General features: G+C 40.9%; 1 protein-coding gene across 1 annotated transcript in view; it reads right to left on the bottom strand.

Moving 5' to 3' along the window:
• Window positions 1–14770, bottom strand: part of JHY (junctional cadherin complex regulator) — an 80113-nt gene that overhangs the window by 50076 nt on the left and 15267 nt on the right. Inside the window, exon 3 of the mRNA XM_027979338.3 lies at window positions 5704–6220. Within this exon, the coding sequence (XP_027835139.1) occupies window positions 5704–6220 (517 nt within the window). The remainder of the gene's footprint in view (window positions 1–5703; window positions 6221–14770) is intronic.

Raw genomic sequence — 14770 nt, 5'->3', positions numbered from 1 at the left:
TTGTATCTTGATTTTCTTATGCTTTTCTTTCTTGCAGAAGCTTTTGATATTTATACACAGTTTACCCTTGTACAAAGTGAGGGTTAGGGGCACTGACCCTCCATACAGTTGAAAAGCCATGTGTAACTTTACAGTCAGCCCTCCGTATCTTCAGTTCTGTAGCTCTGAATTCAACCAACTAAACATTGTGTAGTACTGTAGTATTTCTTTATTTTTAAAAAACCACAAGTAAGTGGACCTGTGTGATCAAACCCATGTTGCTCAAGGGGGAAGTGTAGTCAAATTAATCTATGTTTTGCAGATTCTGGATTTTGAATAATTTCAAAGTTATATGAGAATTTTCTTGTTTTCCCGCTAGTATTTTATGGTTTAATTTTTTTTAGAGTATACTTTCTTTACAATGCTGTGTTAGTTTCTGCTGTACTGCAGTATAAATCAGCCATATGTATACAGTGGTTTAATTTCTAAAAATTAAATATTTGACCCACTTGGGATTTATCTTGTTATATGATATAGGGTATGTATACAACTTAATTTTTTCCCAAATGTCTATCCAGTTGTCTTCTTGGAGAACTCATCATTTCGTCACAGATTTGAGGTCTTGCCTTTATCAAATAATTATGTCAGATCATATATTCTCACACTAATTTGGTCCTAATTCTAGACTTTCTGTTCTATGTGTCTGTAAATGCATTAAACAAAACTTTATTGTTTAATTATTGAGGATTTAAGTATACTCTGTTATCTAGTGGGGCTATATTCTTTCATGACTCTTTTAAAAAAATTTGTTTATTTTAATTATATAATTACTTTACAATATTGTGATGGCTTTTGCCGTATCTTTCATGACTCTTAATTTCCAGAGCTTGTGTTATTATTATTCTTGCCTGTTTCTTATGTGAACTTAATAATTACCTTTTCAACCTTTTTTTTTTTTTAAATGGGTTGACATTTTTACTGGGATGTTGTGTTGTGAACTTCTTAGACTTAATTTCTAATCTTCCCAAATAACAATGCACTGCTTAAGATCCTGTCTGATTCACTGGGCATGGAGATTTGCAACAAAATGATGGGTTTTCTTGACTGTGTAGTGGTAATTGACATTTATTCATTCACTAAACAACAGAGTTCATTTATCCTTTCAATATCTCTAGTTGTAAGATGTTTATAATCTCTTTCAAAGAAATGAATAGGGACAAACAGATTTCCAAAAAGAAACCCTTCCAAACAGATGCTGCTTAATCTAAAACAGCCTCCAAACCTGCCACCCCAACTTCTTACCTCACATCCTCCACCACTGCAAACATCAAGGGCCAATGAGCAGGGGCTTACACAATTGTTACTGTAGATTTCTGGAAAACCCTTTATGTTCTTTCTGTGTCATCCAGGGACCAGCACCCTTGGCATCGCCTGGGAGTTCGATGGGAATGCAGACTCTTGAATCTCACTCTAGACCTACTGGATCAAAATCTATATTTAAACTCGCCCTACGGGGGTTCATAAATACCTTGAGGTTTGAAGGAAAGAAGATCAGTGGTTCTTAAAGTGTGGGCTTGGTAGCAGAATAGTGGACTCGGCAACTATGTAGAAAAATCCAAACCCTTGGGCCCCACCTACCCCTAATGGGTCAGAAATCCCTGGGTTAGGTCCCGCAAGCTGCTTTAACAAGCTCTCTAGAGGATTCTAGAGGAGGAGAGGAAGGACAAGAAGGGGACAAGGGGACGACAGAGGACGAGATGTTTGGGTGGCATCACCAACTCAGTGGACATGAGTTTGAGCAAACTCTGGGAAATAGTGAAGGACAGGGAAGCCTGGCATGCTGCAGTCCCTGGGGTCACAAAGAGCTGGACACAGTTGAGCAACTGAACAACAACAACTAGATGATTGTGATACACCTAACATTTGTGAATCCCTGCTCTAGATCATCGCCTCTCAGTCTTGCTGAGATACTAGGGTCACCTGGCAAGCGCTGGAAGCTCCACAGTGCTTCCAAAGTGAAGCATTAGAATTTAGAACTAGAACTGTGAAATTAGAAAAGTGAAATTAGAATTTCAGTTGCTGCAGGCTCAGGAACCAAGACACTTGTCATTTTCCAGGTGATTGCAATGTGAAGCCAAGGATGAGAACCACTGCTCTAGTGTGGAACAATGCTGTTCAAACCTGGCTTCATGTTAGAACCACTGAGGGTCTTTTTAAAAAACACTGATGCTCAGGATCTCATCCAGAGATGTAAACTGGTCTGGGTAGTGAGGATCACATTCTCTCCACCGCCCCCCACCCAATTGAATCCAGCCAGGATTTCAAACCACTATCCTAGAAATACCATTTCTCACACATAAACTTCAAATCACAGTAAAGAGAATAAAGTTTGGAGGTGACAGAAGATGGACATATTTTGTTTCCCATATATGTACTGAGCCCTGATAGTATGTTAGGCTAGAAGATTTAAAGACAAGTACAGGGACTTCGCTGTTGGTCCAGTGGTTAAGACTTTACCTTCCAATGCTGCAGGTGCAGGTTTGATCCCTGGTTGGTGAGCTAAGAACCACATGCCTTGTGGGCAAAAAACCAAAGCATAAAACAAAAATAGTACTATAACAAATTCAGTGGAGACTTAAAAAATGATCTACATCCCTCCCCAAAAAATCTTAAAAAGTACAAAGCATAGTTCCTGCCCATCAGGGAATATATAATCTGTACTGGCAGAAAGACCTGCACATACTTCATACATAAATAATGACTTGTGAATACATCATTCTATGCTACTGACTATAATTCAAAAAACAAGTTACACCTATTATTGTATATCACTATTAGGTCAAACTAGTTTGCATCTTTTTTTTTTTAAGGAATTGGAGTAAAAAGAAGGAAATGTATGTTAGAAAATGATGAAGAAACAATTTTGAATACAATTAGCAATCAGCCTTTAGACATTTGAATCTGGAGAAAGTGGAGGAAAAGATCCATGGCCATTTCACAGAATAATTCGAGAGCTTAAAGACTGGGCAAACCTGAACTGCTTTAAAGTTTCCTCCTAGGCGTAATGAAACAAAATTATGCTATGGAATCAGTGACAATCAACACACCCTGATATTGTTTGTAAATTAAGCTATAACTATTAAGAAACATTAGCAATTAAGTCAATTAAGGAGCTTATAATAAACCTTTTTTCAGTTTTATTATTTGGAGATATAACTAATTATTTTTTGCTTCACTATTTGCCTCTTCTCTTTTGAGAAAACATTTAAAAATAAAGGAAAAATATTGCCTTAGTCTAGGAGAAATTATTGACCATAAACAGCTTTCACAGAATTTATTTGTATTTTAAAATGAGTGACCAAGCAAAATTTTAAATGTCACATAAGTTTCATGGAAAAGTACATTCACAACTGGAACTGAGTAAAAAATGTTGAAAATTCTGTTTGAGGTCAGCCAAGTGTTTGTTTTGATAATCAACTAAAAATACATATCCACTCCTTTGTTTTATTTTCAGTTACGAAGGCAAGGATATGACATAATCTTTTAAGACCATAGAGTTTCCTGAGTTAAGAAAAAAATCACAAATGTTCACTTTCTCTTGTTCCTTCAGAAAATACTCACAGGTTAGAATAGGTCAAAGTACCCTAAATAATACCCGTTTGAATTTGAATAGGTCTAAAAGCATCCCGGTGTGTGTGCATATGTGTGTGTGCATACGCTTAGTGGCTGAGTCATGTCTGACTCCCCTTGGCCCCATGGACCTCCAGGCTCCTCTGTCTATGGAATTTTCCAGGCAAGAATACTGGAGTGGGTTGTCATTTACTATTCCATGGGAATTTCCTCACCCAGGGATCGAACCTGAGTCTCCTGCATTTGCAGGCAGATTCTTTACCACTAGCACCACGTAGAAAGCCCCAAGGGCATCCCTAGTTAATATTAACAACCTCTCCTTCATGTTTGAAAATGATCCCACATTGTTGGGTGATGAATTTCAATCTGTTTCTCCAATAAGGGTGGTGGATGCACTGATCCAGCCATTCTATTCTCCATGTCCACAAACATGTCCCCTAGGAGGTGGGTTGATGTGAGCTTTATGTGCATCCATGAAATAGAGCTAAGTTTACTGGCTCCAGCAGGTCTTGAATCTATCATCTGGGGTAGAATAAACCCTCAAAATGATCAGACGAGAAAGGGAGGGGACATACTATTATTCCAATTTTATAGACAGAGAGACTAAAGTTTATAATCATATCACATCATTTGCACAGGTTAAAAGACAGTACAGTGATTATCAATGGGAGCTGGAAAGATAATAGAATCACCTGGATAATAATAATTAAAAAAAATACCCATGTTGTACCCTGCCGTCCTTGTGCTACCACCCTATATATATATATATATACACATATATATAAAAGCTTCCCTGGTGGCTCAGACAGTAAAGCAACTGCCTGCAATGCGGGAGACCCAGGTTCTGTCCCTGGGTTGGGAAGATCCTCTGGAGAAGGCAATGGTGGACCACTCCAGTACTCTTGCCTGGAAAATTCCATGGATGGAGGAGCCTGGTAGGCTATACTCCATGGGGTTGCAAAGAGTCGGACACGACTGAGTGACTTCACTACACACACACACACACACACACGCACACACGCACGCACGCACGCATGCACGCGCTGCTGCTAAGTTGCTTCGGTCCTGGGTGTTCACTGGAAGGACTGATGCTGAAGCTGAAACTCCAATACTTTGGCCACCTCATGCAAAGAGCTGACCCATTTGAAAAGACCCTGATGCTGGGAATGATTGATGGCAGGAGGAGAAGGGGGCGACAGAGGATGAGATGGCTGGATGGCATCATCGACTCAGTGATCATGGGTTTGGGTGGACTGCAGGAGTTGGTGATGGACAGGGAGGCCTGGAGTGCTGTGGTTCATGGGATCGCAAAGAGTCAACACGACTGAGCGACTGAACTGAAGTCGTTTCAGTTGTGGCTGACTCTGTGTGACCCCATAGACAGCAAACCACCAGGCTCCTCCATCCCTGGGATTCTCCAGGCAAGAACACTGGAGTGGGATGCCATTTCCTTCTCCAATGCACGCATATGAAGTTGCTTCAGTTGTGTCTGACTCTGTGCGACCTTATGGACAGCAACCCACTAGGCTCCTCTGTCCACAGGATTCTGTAGGCAAGAATACTGGAGTGGGTTGCCATTTCCTTCTCCACACATACATACACACACACACACACACACACACACACAGAATCTGAGCTGAGAATCACTTCTGTCAGTTGCTGTTACTGATATGAGTGTGTCATGTCACCTCCAATGTACTAGAGGGATTTAATAGGATTGAAGTCCAGTGCTTTTGTGGGAAAAAAGGCAGCCAACACAGAGGATCAAACCCTCAGCTCTGTAATTTATCTAATGGAGTTTATAGTTAAAAAAAAAACAACAAAAGAAACCTATGGTTCCTTGGATGGAAACATTTTGGGTCTAATAATTGAATTACAGCACTGTAAGCCACTAATGACTTCTATTTTGCTTTTAAGAATTTGTGGAATAATCCCCCAATTCTCAAAGAGGGGCAAGGTACAGGGTGTTTGTTTTACTCAGCCGGGTGCTTACAATGACATCACCACCCCAAAGGAAGGGATACCCAGCTATTTCAAACAGAGGCAAATTCCAGCCTAGTGCCCGGAAGAGATTTTTAAGAAGTTGCTACATACCTGTTCTAGGCGACCTTCCCCCCTTTTTTTATTGTGAAGTTGTAGATAAGAGTCCATTCTTGGAGTGGGTAATCCCAAAGTCAGCTTGTTCTTTTCCACAAAATACTGTTTGGACTTCCTTCGCCGAGGGCTGCGTGATCCTCGCAGGAACGGCCCTCTGCATGAACTTGAACTCTTCAAGTACTGAGAGAGGTTGCTGGACTTCTCCTCAGGATCACTGTCACTCAGCACGGAAAACGGCTCAGAGCGGTGGGTGCTGAGCTCGTAGTTCGGGCTTACGAATTCACTCCCGAGTAAGGAGGCTGTGCTCCGTGGGCGTGTCTGTTCACCTTTGCTCCCTGAGAGGTCCAGCGAAGGCTCCTTGGAAGGGTAGAGTGGGTCCAGAGTCAGATTTTCTGTAGAGCTGTCCACGGACTCTGGCAACGCTTCCACAGGCAACAACTTCCCCTCCTCTTTCTTACTCTTCCAGTTTGGATCGTATCGGAGGTGTGAGTATTTGTCTTCTGTGGGTTGTTGGCTGCCCAGAGCAGAAAAGAAATGTCAAGGCCTTCATCCAAACAGATTACTCATTCTCTTCAGCTGACCATCTTACTCAACATCAATCTCCATCTTTCTCTTACAATTTTCCTTTTTACTATATAACATGGGAAAGACACATTTCAGGCTTAGACTAGGCCTACACACTACACATAAGGGCAGAAAGTCATCATTATCTAAGTTCACTGAAATATGGAATAAAAAAGGGGGATGGTTCATTTCTAAATGCTGGAAAACCAATGTCTGTAACATTAAACCAGTGAAATCATCTTGATGCGAGGAATGCTATTACTTAGACACACCATAAGTTGCATAAGTAATAAGCTGCTGAGGATATAATGGATTTCACACTTAGCTGGTGATATACACATTTAACTGTTTATCAAGGAAGGGAAATTCGACTGTTGCCTGGACAACGACTCAGTCTACATCTTTTGTGGGAGAAAAGCAGGATTTATGCCAACTGAACACCTACACAGGTTCATCCTCCTGTATCAGTGATTTTTATTCATCACTTCATTTTGTCTTTTTTTTCAAATATGCTATGGGAAGATCCCTCACATTTGGGATCAGACAATGCCTCTGAAAGCTCTCAGCTCATATTCTCTGGGTCAGGTCTGTGTACACAAAACTCAGTAGACAGGTCAGCATGTGTTTTAAGGTGTAGAAAAGCCCTATATGAATAAAAGGTTAAGCATAGGGTCCTGCCTGGTCCATATGAATGGGTCCATAATCAGTACATATGACCCCAAATCAAGTCCTCCCTTTTTCCCTATGATGATCTCAATTTGTAAAGCACCTCCTAGTCTTAATCAAAAAAGGAAAAAAAAATGCTGGTAATATGGACATATTTAATGGCCTCTTTGATCTTCAAAAGCTAAATGGGAGAGATTTTCCTTGAGTACAGTAGATGCAATCCTCCAATCAAAAAGAAAATGTAAATCATCTGGGCTTTTTATGCTATTTGATATTCCCGTTTGCAGAGGACATAATTTTATGCTGGGTAAACAAACTAATGGTGCCCCTAATGCTAATTTAGTCTTCTTAATGTGAACCTAGATTTCTTTGATTTGATGTAAAGCAGAAACTAGAGCAGAAAGCCCCAACTTCCATATCTTGCTAAATTGTCACTTTGAATTTTTAGTGTCCTTTTTTTTTAACCATGATGCAAGGCTTGCTGGACGGGATGTCAGTTCCCTGATCCAGGACTGAACCTGGGTCACAATGGTGTAAGTCCCGAGTCCTAACCCACTGGACTGCCGGTGAGTTCCCCTTGTCACTGTGAATCCATAGTTCACATGTTAAGATGGAAAACTTATTGGGATGGACTGCTCTTCCTTTTCCACTGAGGGAAGAAAAATGATATTCTCCTCCAGCAAAGCGCCTGGATGGATGGTCCGTGATTGTCAGGAAACTGACATCAAACCGTGTGACTCGTCACTCCTGGAACTCCACAGGGCAACCTGCCTCTGGGGCTTTGGGGAGGTCTCTCTGTGCGATGCCCCCTACTGTCCCAGGAGCAGGGGTTGGTCCAGCGGGGCATAATCTGGATTTGGGAGTAGACAGACCTGGGCTCAAGTCCTGGGTCCATCACGACCTATCTGTGCCTTGGTTGGTAGACCATGTCATCTCTGAGCCGGTTTCTCTCATCCTTAAGTTAGGGATCAGTTATATTTGTTCTGTTTATTTCTCAAGATTGCATAAAAGCCAGATGAGACAATGTAGCTAAATTCATGTGCTGTATTTGTGCTTAGTTCACTGTTCACCATGGCAACTGTATCTCCTCACCTAGGTCAGGTCCTGGGCAGCAGGGACTGAGGGCTGGCCTTCCTTTCCCTAACCTCTGCCCTGTGCTATGGACAGAAGAGGTAAAATGTGATGCTTGAATCAATAACTGAGCATTAGATATTTATATATTAAAAAAAACCCAACAATAGTAAATTAGTGTTTAAACAGGCAGAAAAGCTGTTTTCTTTGGACCAAACCAGTGAATGACTTTAGGGCTTATTTTGCACTGCATCAAGTAAAAGTTTCAGCAATGGAAGAAAAGATGAAAAGAGTCAAATAAATAAAGATAGAAAGTATTTTTTTAAATGAAGAAATGTGTCATTTTCTCATATCTATGATATATTCAAAGGAAAATGTGAGTTTAACTCTCCTCATTCATTCATTCACTTGATTTGACAGAATTTAACTTTCTTCATGCATTTGCTTGTTCAGTGATTCTATAGATGTTTATTGAGCACGTACTAAGTTAGGGGGAGGTGGTGCTAATGGTCAAGAACATGCCTGTCAATGCAGGAGATGTTCGATCCCTGGGTCGGGAAGATCCCCTGGGATAGGAAATGGCAAGTCACTCTAGTATTCTTGCCTGGAAAATTCCACGGACAGAGGAGCCTGGTGGTCTACAGTCCACGGGTTTACAAAGAGTCGGACATGACTGCACATCCCCACACAAGTTAGGGGGAGATGGTGGTGAGCTCAGTTGGGGATACAGACCAGGAAATGAGCGATTTACAGCTGGAGCCATGAGTGCAGCGAGCAGGAGAATGGAGGGACACCGAGTCCCAGCTTGGGAGAAAGGGAAGCTTTCTGAAGGCACTGATGGCTTCGCTGATACCGAAGTCTGAGAAGGGCAGAGAGTCTAAGCCAGGCTGAGGAAGCAACTTGTAAAAAGGGACAGAGGAGCGAGAGAACATGGGGCTTTCAAAGGACAAATTTTGCAGGATAAAGTGGAGGCTAGGAGTGGGGACGGTTGAGGAGTGAAGCTCAGGGTTAAGCCGAGGTGAAATTTTGTAGGGCTTTGTAAATTCCGTGAAGGGTATGGCTTAACTCCATTAACTTGAAAGTTTGGGTTTAATTTAGCAAAATCACTCAATTAAAGAATAAAGTAAGACAGATATATTTGGATAGGCACAGTGATGTGGTGTTCAAAGGGCTTATCTACGGTTATCTACGGCTTATATATGGTTTTGGGGGGAAAGTTTTAGAACAAGTAGCCTTCTTCTTTGCACTGTTTAAAGCAGGGCTTGGCAAATTTAAAAGTGATACATCTGGGCCTCCCTGGTAGCTCAGTGGTAAAGAATCAGCCTGCCAATGCAGGAGATAAGGGTTCAGTCTCTAGCCCAGGAAGATCCCACGTGCTGTGGAGCAACTAAGCCTGTGCACCGCGACTATTGAGCCTGTGCTCTAGAGCCTGGGAGCAGCAACTACTGAGCCCATGGGCTGCAATCACTGAGGCACATGAGCCTAGAGCTTGTGCTCCACAACCAGAGAAGCCACTGCAAAGAGAAGCATAAGCACCGCAGCTAGAGCGTAGTCCCTGCTATCCACAACCAGAGAGAAGCCCGCGCAGCAATGAAGACTCAAAAATAAATTAAAAGACAAATTCTTATAAAGTGACGCATCTTATTGGGGCCCACTGGCCCACCGCTTTCCTAGGCTGGGTTGTAGAGTGCTGGCTTTGGGAAGATAGAACATATTATGCCGTGCTGATCTAGGGAATGCTTATAATGAATCTCCTTTTTTAACCTCAGAGCAACCCTATGGGGAGGTGTCACTATTATGTCCATTTAATAGGTGAAGAAACTGAGGTTTAGAGAGTGAGGATCAGATTGCCTGCACTGAATTCCTTGTGCTGCCAGTTAGCGTGGGAGTGTGGGCAAGTTATTGCAGTTCTCTGTGCTTCAGTTTCTTCATCAATAAAATAAGGATGCAAATAGTACCTACCTAAAAAAAGATAATAGTACCTACTTCATAGTCATTGAGAGTATTAAGCACATTTGTATACATATATATGCTGAGAACTATGTTCTTTTTTAAGATATAATTTTCTTATTATCTGTGTTTGCTTTTTAAAAAGTATTTATTTGGTTGTGTTGGGTCATAGTTGCGGCACACGGGCTTCGTTGTGGCTCGCAGGCTTCTCTCTAGCTGTGGCTTGAGGGCTTAGTTGCCCCGTGCATGTGGGATCTTAGTTCCTTGACTAGGGATCAAACCTGCGTCCCTGCATTGCAAGGCAGATTCTTAGTCACTGGACCACTGGGGGAGTCCCTAGAACTATGTTCTTGGCACAGAGTAAGGAAGGCCCCAGGAAGGGTCTGCTATGAAAGCGCGTGCCGACAGGCTCCGTCACTGGAGTCTGTTGCTGTGTGTTGCGTTTTGTCACATGACACGACACTGATGTGTCTTGTGCTTCCTGCTGATTGGATCTCAAGGGATTTTTTTCTCCCTAAGCCCTAAGTTATTTCCAGGACACAGTGTTGTCTTGTGATGCACTAAGCGGCACCTTAGTGGCCTGAAAGAATGAATACACTCTCTTAAAAAAAAAGATTAAAATTTTTTCCAAAGAACTAGGCATCATGAACTGTGATTTAGGAAAATGGGATTAAGAAATGTCTATGTTTCCACACGATGAGAAATTTTAGGCACTGCTGAGAGATGAGGAAGATAAAACTGGGAGAATTCAATTATTTTAGACTTTCAGAAGGAGATATAATTTCTAGCCTCAACAAATTGCCATCAGACACTGCCAAGCAGCATCATACACCCTGGAAAAGACGGGTGTTTTGAGTGAAACCTGGAAAATTCAGAAGGCTTTGAAACAAATCAGACATACTGAGTTGCTTGGGCTGTGAAAGATATTTTTGAACCAATCGTTTGAAGAGACACTCTAATAATGCGTATTTACAAGATTAGAATCAGAAAATGTGGCTCTTCTAAGAGCTTTAATTACACTGTACCGTGTACAGCTACAATGACTATCTTAAAACATGCCCCTTTCTCTTCCTTTTGATGGAAACCATATGTAGGGACAAATGGGAGGTTATGTTTTGCAAACTCAGGAGCGTGAAAAGCTGTAATACTTCACAGAAACAAATCTAATGGTTGAAATAGAACATGATACTAAAGAAGCCCATTGTTCGGAGCTTGTGTGCTGAGATGCTCCATTGTGTTGTGTGGTCCAGGTCAACACACTGGAACAAAATGAGTGTGAAGTGCTCCTTCATCGGTAATCATGTGCACACAAAACACACACCTCGTTTTCTCCCCATTGGATAGGGAGGTTAGACAATGAGTACGCAATGCTTTTGTTGCCATTCAGACAACAGATGCCAGGTCTGCCCTTCGGATGCCCAGGTTAGAGATGGATGCAGAGAGGAAGGGGAGGGTGGTCTCCTAGGCATATGCCATCCTATTTGCTGTCTCTAATGGACCACATTTGAGCACTGGCTGTGACAACTTCAGTCCAAATAAAATCAAATCTCCATTTGACGAAGAGCTTCATGTTCAGTTTAGTATTCAATCAAAAAATTACTAAAATTAGAGCATGTTTCTAGTACAATTAACATCCTTTGCACTCATAATAAAATATTCAATAACTGGCCATTTTGCCTGTCAAGGAGGTGAATAAAAGCATTGCTATTAATCATTTAGCAGTTATTTCTTTGCCACTTATTTTAAGTAGGCAGTTAAATTGAAACTGCACATGTTATTATTGATTTAGGTTTAATTTAATCCTTTTAAACAGAACAATTATTCCCAATTTATATGCCATTAAATCTTTTATGGATATGAACAGCAAATTCAATTTCTGTTTAAGTGTACAGTTTTTTTAATGCTTCTTTAAGGAGCAATAAATCTGACAATTGCTTCCAAGGATTTCTGAATTCTGTGCTCATCTTAATCTTTTTATCAACAGCTTTTAAGTAAATAAAATGAAATAAATCCAAAGGATCAAAAAAATCACTTTTGCAAGTATGAAACAAAAAGGTTCCACAAGTATATTGAAATCCTTTGGGAAGGCTATTTACAACCCAGAAAATTTCATCTAATGCAGGTATTTATTCTGCTAAAAAAATTAAACATTTTAACAGAAGAAAAGTAGTTTAATGAACCAAAGGCCAAAGACTATCCACAAGTGAAGGGGTTGGATTGTTATGTTATCTGGTGAATTTTGTTGACTGCAATCATACAGTTTGGATAATTCCAATCAAAGTCTCCCTTTTTTGACAACAGCTTTTGGCTGCAAAATAACCAAATATTTGCACCAGGTTCTTATAGTACCAGTGTTGATTCATGGACAATCTCTGAGTTAAATTATCTTAAGAGGGCATGCTAGTAATTGCAATGTGAAATTCCAGTACCTCGTTTCCATTAAGATTATCTTACATGAAACAAAGGCTGCATCCTCACAAGGGAAATGCTGTATGACACAGAACATATTTAGAAACAGAATTCCCTCCTTCAGTGACAGTTTACAATGCTCCTGCCAGACATTTTCTGTGGAAAGCTCGGGAGTTCTTTTCATTCTCCAGAAACAGTGGCTAAAAGGCAGAGACCTAGATTGACAGCACTTCCAGGTGCTAGTTTCTTGTACTTTTTTAAGATTTTTTTTTTTTTTTTTTGATGTGGACCATTTTTAAGAAAATCCACTCCAGTATTCTTGCCTGGAAAATTCCATGGACAGAGGAGCCTGGTGTGGTACAGTCCATGGGATTGTAGAGAGTCATACAACTGAGCACACACATACCATTTTTAAAGTCTAGACTGAATTTGTTACAATATTTTTTCTGTTTTATATATATATATAAATATAAAATATATATATTATATATATATATATTTTTTTGCCAAGAGGCATGTAGGATCTTAGCTCCCTGACCAGAGATGGAACCCGCATCCCTTGCATTGGAAGGCAAGATATTAACCACTGGACCATCAGGGAAGTCCTCTCTTGTATTTTAACTGCCAGATACTAATGGCATTGGAATTGCAATGTAGCTGTGATGTCATGGGAAGAGCACTGGAGAGGCCTTGACACCTGAGCCCTAGTCCAGATTTTGCCACTGAGCAGTTATGTGAACTTGGGTAAGTTTCTTATCCACTCTAGGCCTCAGGTTCCACCTTTTATTAATACAATAAGTGATAGGCTGACCTTTAAAAGACCAAACAGCTCTAAGAATCCACCATTTTAAAAACTGAATTGGGCCTATCATGGGAAACTCACCAATATATATAGGGGTTGGGGAAAAATTTTAAATTCCATCCATTAAAAAATTATAGTAACCAAAGATTTCCACATTTCCAAATTTGTCAGGGAGTAGAAACAGATGAATACAGTGAAGGTTGTCAATTAAACTTATCTCCTTAGTTACTTGGTTACAGTCTTCCTCTTGATAAACTGGCAGGACTGTAGGTGATATAAATTTCAATAACACATTGTGAGGTTTCGAACTCACTGTTTATTTACTTATTTTAACACAGTAATGCATCCCCATTTGGAAATAAGCTGGAAAGGAACTCATGGTCGTCTCCGAGGGCAATAAAACCCCAGGAGTCACGGTAGCATTAGCATTTCTGGCGGCGCCTGTGCCTCTAATAGACATAATTCATGCCCACGCACACACTTCACTTCCTCCTCTGACTGCTCGTCTGTCATGATGGCACAATGCCTGCTCTGAGGAGCGTGTCAGGGTTTCACAGCTGCATAGTTAGTGAGCAAGTGGACATAAGACAGCAGTGGCCAGTACCTATGACAGCAGGTCTCTTCTTTGATATGATGATACCCATGTGATCAGAAATAAATAACCAACATGCTAGTAGCTATGGCCAAATACTGTGTGAACCCCAGAGGACTGGGTATATGCGCACGCATGCTCATGACTCTCTGCGACATTATGGACTGTAGCCTGCCAGGCTCCTCTGTGCATGGGATTTCCCAGGCAACAATACTGGAGTGGGTTGCCAATTCCTTCTCCAGGAGGATCTTCCCCACTCAGTGATCAAACCTGTGTCTCTTGCATCTCCTGCATGGGCAGGCAGATTCTTTACCACTGAGCCACCTGGGAAGCCCTTGGGTATAGAGTAGAATGCATTTGAAGAGGCTGGCCAGCCAATGACCTTAAATGGAAAATCTCATCAAGACAACATAAATTAACATGGATGAATGTTGCTAGAAACCAACAGGAATGAAAGTTGATGCCTGGAAGCTCTCAGAATGTTCTTGATAAAACTAGAATATTACACTTAGCCTCAAGTTTCTTTACTCTCCCAACCAGAGGGAGAAAAATAAATCTCTACGACACTTATGAGAGGAAATAATCTCTCATCAGCTCAAATATATCTTATGTGTGAAATTGGAGGGGAAAGTTAAAATTCTGAGTTTGGGTTTTTACTAAGTCTCTCTACCTACTTTTGGTTTTGCTTATCCCATACTAATATTTAAGTCCTAGAAATCACCATTCAGTACTTCACTTGATTCTTGTATTGTTAATCGGAGACAACATACAGTCATCCCTGGTATGTGTGAGGGATTGGTTCCAGGACATGCTGAGAATACCAAATTCTGTGGATGCTCAAGTGGCAGGACCCACCCTCTGTATCCACGGTACCACATCCAGTAATTCAACCAACTGTGGGTTTTGTACTACTGTAGTACTATTTATTAACAAAAAATCTTCATGTGAGTGAACCCATTCAGTTCAAATTCATTTTGTTCAAGGGTCAACTATATATATATATATATATA

This window comes from Ovis aries, chromosome 15 (genome assembly GCF_016772045.2).
Source record: "Ovis aries strain OAR_USU_Benz2616 breed Rambouillet chromosome 15, ARS-UI_Ramb_v3.0, whole genome shotgun sequence".
In the NCBI taxonomy this organism is placed as follows: Eukaryota; Metazoa; Chordata; class Mammalia; order Artiodactyla; family Bovidae; genus Ovis; species Ovis aries.
The sequence above is the reverse complement of the archived record's forward strand: the minus strand, read 5'-3'. Positions and strand labels throughout refer to the sequence as shown.